Source organism: Trachurus trachurus, assembly GCF_905171665.1.
Source record: "Trachurus trachurus genome assembly, chromosome: 19".
Classification (NCBI taxonomy): domain Eukaryota; kingdom Metazoa; phylum Chordata; class Actinopteri; order Carangiformes; family Carangidae; genus Trachurus; species Trachurus trachurus.
This window is the reverse complement of record NC_139913.1, coordinates 8115075-8121074: the sequence shown is the minus strand read 5'-3', so window position 1 is coordinate 8121074 and position 6000 is coordinate 8115075. Positions and strand designations below refer to the sequence as shown.

Genomic DNA, 6000 nt, shown 5'->3' with positions numbered 1-6000 from the left:
CTCCTAGTTTTCCCCACTAATAAAGCGGGATCTGCTTTAGGTCGCAGACCTCTGATGTCTATCAGCACAGGTCACTGTCTGGGGGCAAGTGGAGCCCTCGGCAAGATGAGTGGATCATCACTTTCCCTCAACACATCATCAAGAGAACAACCTCTCCTGCCCTGACACATTCCTAACATTTCTAAGGTTTTCTTCCACAGGTATTAAAAGTGACAAATGTTAAAGACCATGAACCGACTTGGTCAAAATGTTCTTTTAATTGTACTCAAAAAGTTCATATCAGTGTTAAAAGACTGATCCAAGGACAGCTTCAGTGACATGTTAACAAGAGTCAACATAAATGATCAGAAAATCAATTTGTGTTCCGTTACTTCATAAAAAGCCATGCAAAAAAGGTGTATATGAACACACACACACACACACACAAAACAATGAAATATTTAACAAAAGCCAGAACAGAAAAGAACATTTAACAAACATTACTTACAAGAAAGAAAAACTGGAATGGAAATAAATGACATAAAACAAGGTGGTAATGATGCACTGGATGCCAGCAGATAACCCAAATGTGATCAAGATTTTCATCGCAGAGGGACCTGTTCCCGGGTGGATTTAGGTCGACCTGTAACACAAAGACAGAAGAGAAGATATTTAATCAACTAAAGAGCAATTAATGACCCAATGCATGGGGCATGGGGCAAAGTCATGTCATACTCCTTAAATATTATGCTGATTATAGAAAATGCTGCTTCCTGGGTTAAGATAACCACTATTTTAAAACGATGTCTAGTAAATGTAAAGAACACGGTCTATGAAAAAACAAAGTTAAACCAAAAGTTTTGCAGATTTCATTAACTTCCTAACAAGATGTGTTTTATATAAGTATGCAAAAGATCTGCTTAAATATTTGTTTATACATCAACATAGAGTTGTTACTGTGCGAGTAAAGTGGAAGCATTTTGTACATGCATCATTCTCGCTCTTTTTCTTTCAACTGAAACACTCTTGAAAACTGGTTAGTGGATCTCTCAGAAATTCCCTCTGAGAGAAAACCAATTAACCAACAACCAAACAAGACTTTCTGGTGTAGTTTAATCCAATATCCCCACCTCCATATTGTTAATAAAAGCAAATATACCCTAATGCTGCAACAACCCCCCAAAAATGTATGTTTCTAGTTTCATGGAGGTAGTATTTAAGCGTGGCTGCTGTTACAGATTTCATTGCACAGCAGGTTTCTCTTCGTCTGAACACTGGCAGCACAGATACAGACTGGGGGGGAAGGATTTTCAACTTCTCATCTGTGCATCTTTCAACTGTCGGATATTGAAAAGTGGACGGACAGAGATACAGATCAGCATATGCCGCAGCTGGACGTGCTCCTTGTAAATGCAGCTGCTCACGGATTCAGCGAGTATAGCAAACCGCCTTGGTATACATGAGACAACGGGGGGGTGAGGAAGACTCACTTGGGTTTGGTCTCAGCATCTGTGACTTGGCGGATGAAGATGGCATCCTCTGGGTGGCTGATGTCTCCCTTCTCGTGCATGTAGGACGAGGCGATGGCGAGCATGGTGCCGTCGTTGTTGAAGGCGAGCGAGGCGATGCTGGTGGGGTAGCGGTGGAACTGACACAGGCGCTTCTTGTTGAACGGGTCCCAGATGTTCACAAAGCCGTCCGAGCCACCTGGCAGAAGGAGAGGCTCAAGGTCAACCTCAGAACATTTAGGCCGTGTTACTACCGAGATACGGATCTGTAATAACGGTTGTGTTTGATGTGCGACCTTGGCAGCCTCTGACTAAATAGGTCACAGGTAAAATCTATGAGCTTCGCAAAACAAAGTGTCTTGTTACAGCAACAAAACGTATTAATTGCTTTTGTCAAGTACAAACTAGCAGGTCGTACCTGTGGCAAATGTGTTATGAACACTGTGAAACGAGATGGCATTGACAGGGTAGACGTGTTCAATTCCTTCCTCCTTCAGCCTGTGGCACTTGAATGCGTACTTCTTCTTCTGAACCTCCTGGCTTGGGTCCAAGTACTCCACAGCTACACGTCCCTCAATTGAACTCAAGACGTAGCCCTGCAGCCAAGACAGAAAATGCAAAAAAAAGTTACCAACTGACTCTTTCACACTAATATCTGTATTCAGGTTAAATTCAGGGTCAAGACTTATTGGATTAAGAGGGTTGTAATTAAGTGTACCTGTTTGTTGGGGAAGGCTCTGATGCAGCGGGTCTGATACTTGAGGCTGGACTCTCTTCTTTGCTGTACGTAGCCCATGTTCCTCAAATCCCAGACCAGGACTCGTCTTCCAGCTGTGCCAACGATTAGTCTATCTCCCGCCACGGAGAGAGTATACACCTGTCACAGAGATACATTTATGAGACAAGTGGGAGACACAACTCCTACACAAGCAGTTCTAACTAGTAACTACACCAGTGTAAAAACACACTCCACATCAGATTTCTGTATTTTCTCAGTAACTTTATTATAACTCAAATCATTTTTAACATGTATCTTAAAAATGTCATGTTTTTGTAACCGTCTCCTTTAAGTTTAGAAAAGAAGTATTAACCAGTAATGGTAAAATTGTTATTTTTCTGTTAGAAAGTCAAACATAACATCTTGCACATTGAACATTCTGCGTAATTCTTTCTGGCACAAACAACAAGGTTAAACACGAATGTGTCTCTCCTGCTCACCTTTTCAGGCTGAGTAAAGGTGCCAGCGTTGCAGGGTGTCCTCGGGTCCCACAGCCGAACTGATCTGTCCCAGCTCCCCGTTACCATGACGTTAACCTCTGGGCAGTACTCCACACAACGAATGGGGGCATCATGTGTTCCAACTATTGTATCTGTTTAAGGAGAACATTAGACACAATTGAATAAGGGATATAAATAAACAGAATAGGAAAATTCAACTCTTCGTTATGAAGATTTGTGATACTATGTATTAACAGGCTTGTGACATACCTTGGTCTGTGTTCAAATCGTGAGTTTTTAACTGTGCATCTAAACCTCCACTCCAAGAATGTGTTGGGTCCTGCAGGTGAGAGGGTAGATATCAACTATTTGTACCAAACCTCTCTAGGCTTTGACATGAAAAAACAGAAGAGACAAAACAGATACAAAGAATCTGTGACCTACATAGAAAGCACAGTCAAGGACTGGAGCTGTGTGCTGATACTTCATCCGCATGGTGTTGCCTCCGACATCATAGAGACGGACAGTGCAGTCCCACGAGGAAACCAGGAGGAACTGAGTTGTGGTAGGGCTGAACTTGACAGCAGAGATGCTGTCCTCTGGGCCCTGGTTCAACTTGTACTCGTTTGAGCCTGTCATCTGAAAAAAAAAAATACAAAAAATAATCATCGACTATGACATCAATATTTAAAATATACAAGGGGCATACAGACAGATTACAACATTGATTAGGGCCATTAAATCTGGCTACAAACCAAAGCTTTAAATAATGTAGTTTAATTGACACTTACTAACCATGTTATATCGCATTCATTAGTTGAATTGAAGTTCCATTACTCATTTTATATTATAGGCTCCACAGCTATAGTGTTAGTTTCCTGGACTTTGCCTTCAGATTGTAAAGGTATTCCTATTTCAGTGAAAACAGTGTTTACAGATTGTTACCCTCACCCTATAACTGATCGATCACTTTGAGGTTTATTATGCATAAATTGAAAATAAACTATCCACTTGTTGATTTGTTACTTTCTATGATAACGTTTCCAGTAAGTTACAGCTGGGCTTGCTGAAATACGTAGGTACATTGAATGCTGCTGTTGAATGAGTAGTAAAGCATGGGTTGTGATCAGGTTGTGATCTTCTTAAAAAAACGTCTATATTTTCCATTTTCGACAAATTGGGAATAGCCTCGTGGCTAACTTGTGGGACAACAGCTGTGCTGCTTGTTGTTAACCGACCCTTTTGAGATAATTTGCTTTCTATTTCATATAAAACAACACAAACCGTTCCGTTACATCCAGCAATTAGACCAAGCCCATTTCTACAGCTACCGGTTGTTTGCTAACAGTGTGCACAACGCAGACCAGAAGCCCCGGTCCTCACTTCACTTACCGCTTCGGTTTTGGTGCCGCTCAGCCTAAAATGATCCTCTGGTTCAACACGTCCCTTTGTAACGCCTTGATTTTTACGGTAAAATCCAAGATATACGACGTGGAAATCAGTCGCTAGCAAAGCTGGCTACATGAAGCTAACTCCCGGCTATGCACGAACTGCCGAATGCTCCAGACGGCGCTGATTGGTTGAAACGAATCTTCGAATTCCCGCCTGCAACGTGATTGGTTGTTTTGCGCTACCGTGTATTTCCGTTGTCTCAGCGCAGGTCACATGACAGGGGACTGCTCTCTCTCTCTCTCTCTCTCTCTCTCTCTCTCTCTCTCTCTCTCTCTCTCTCTCTCTCTCTCTCTCTCTCTCATATGATAGCAGCCTATGGGAGTTTATTTTTTCCGAGTGTTTATGTTTTTCTACTAAAATAAAAACGGCACAAATCATGTCAATAAACGACAATAGTCTACAGTACCAACTACTGGGGCTAACAGTGGCCATATAGGTTTAAACTGGTGTAGGTTAATTAGGGTGTTGTAGCCTAACCATCTTCTTCTTTTTGGTGTTTTGCTAAGAAGAAGAGAATAAAGTCATTTCATAGCAGGTTGTGTTGTAGGCGATTAACATTAGAGATATCCTCTGAGACGACAAAAAAAAAAACTCTTCCCCTCTTCAGAAAAAAAATGAATGTGGTCAAATTTGAAAAATTAACCTGGCTCTTTAATTGTCCGAATTTGCATTTTAAATTCCTCGTGACCACCTTATTCTAGGCTTACAGGCCATAGGTTATTTAATGGACCTAATCACAATTTAATATTTTAGGCATAACCAGAAAAGTAATTCTAAACGATAATCCTGCATGAAATTTGGCTAAAAGTCAAAATAGTCAATGTCAGCCTAAATGTTTCAAAATCCAGTTTCAACTGAAAAACTGATGGTGTTTTTCAACGTGGCAAATGTTTTTAAATGCCCATCATTATTAAACGGTTAAAATGTTGATAATGGTTGTTTTGGAGCGCACCATAAAAACACTTGTGCATTAGGCTTTATCTGAGATATTTCAAACAGACTCCTTACATTGAAAACCAACATTTTTAGACAGGACTTGATTAATTTCCCTTCACATTACTGGTATATTAAGAATACATACATTTCTTTTTGGAACGAAATCTTTACTGAGTGTAAGACCATATAATATACAGAATTTCAATAATAATATCAGAGGAAAACCATACAGAAAACAGAGGCTATTTTTGGCTATGTCATGGCTTTGTATTTACCGTAAAACACTGCGTCATTGAAACAACTTCCTCCACACCTGCACTTTTTCAGGGATTTTTTTTTAAGGATCACATGATTGTCCTCACTGTTACAAAGAGAAAAGGATAGCCTTGTTTTTTTCCTGTAAAAGTGAACTATAGGTGATAAAGGCTTGAAGCCTAATGTGAAGCCAACAGTATTGCACAATATTGGAAAATATCAAAATATTAAATTCCACATTTTTAGCTACAAACACTGACACAATTCTCTGGAAAATACATATGGACAAACCCTGTTCAAAACAAGTTCTTTTTTCAAATGGAATACATTAAAATATATTCAGCCACTTTAGAGATAATAATAATAACAATAAAAAATAATAACAATAGTAATAATAATTATAATTTCTATTTTCCCTTTGCAACACATTTTGGGCTGTAATAGGAAGTCTGTGCCTTGCTCAACGACACTTCAGCAGGATAAAGGACCATTAAAAGTAATTAATAATAATGATAATAATAATAATAATAATAATAATAATAATAATAATAACAAAATGACCTAACATTGTGCCCATTCATCTACAAAATATACAAAATTGTATTTTTTTTTTTTTTTTTTTCAATGAAGGTCACTCTCCTTTAAAAACATA

At 39.2% G+C, this 6000-nt stretch overlaps 1 protein-coding gene across 2 annotated transcripts; it reads right to left on the bottom strand.

Moving 5' to 3' along the window:
- Positions 1 to 303: 303 nt before the first annotated feature.
- On the bottom strand, positions 304 to 4285 carry bub3 (BUB3 mitotic checkpoint protein; the record flags this gene model as incomplete). Of its 2 annotated transcripts, XM_083994306.1 has the most annotated exons (8): positions 4098 to 4285; positions 3150 to 3344; positions 2976 to 3045; positions 2706 to 2857; positions 2206 to 2364; positions 1906 to 2083; positions 1470 to 1686; positions 304 to 622 (listed from the first exon to the last, which is right to left on the bottom strand). In XM_083994306.1, the coding sequence occupies exons 2-8, from the start codon at positions 3342 to 3344 to the stop codon at positions 613 to 615; spliced, it is 981 nt and encodes a 326-aa protein (XP_083850432.1). In that variant the 5' UTR covers positions 4098 to 4285. The 2 variants fall into 2 exon arrangements, with proteins under 2 accessions (XP_083850432.1, XP_083850433.1); XM_083994307.1 differs by lacking the exon at positions 304 to 622 and having other exon boundaries at positions 1466 to 1686.
- Positions 4286 to 6000: the final 1715 nt, after the last annotated feature.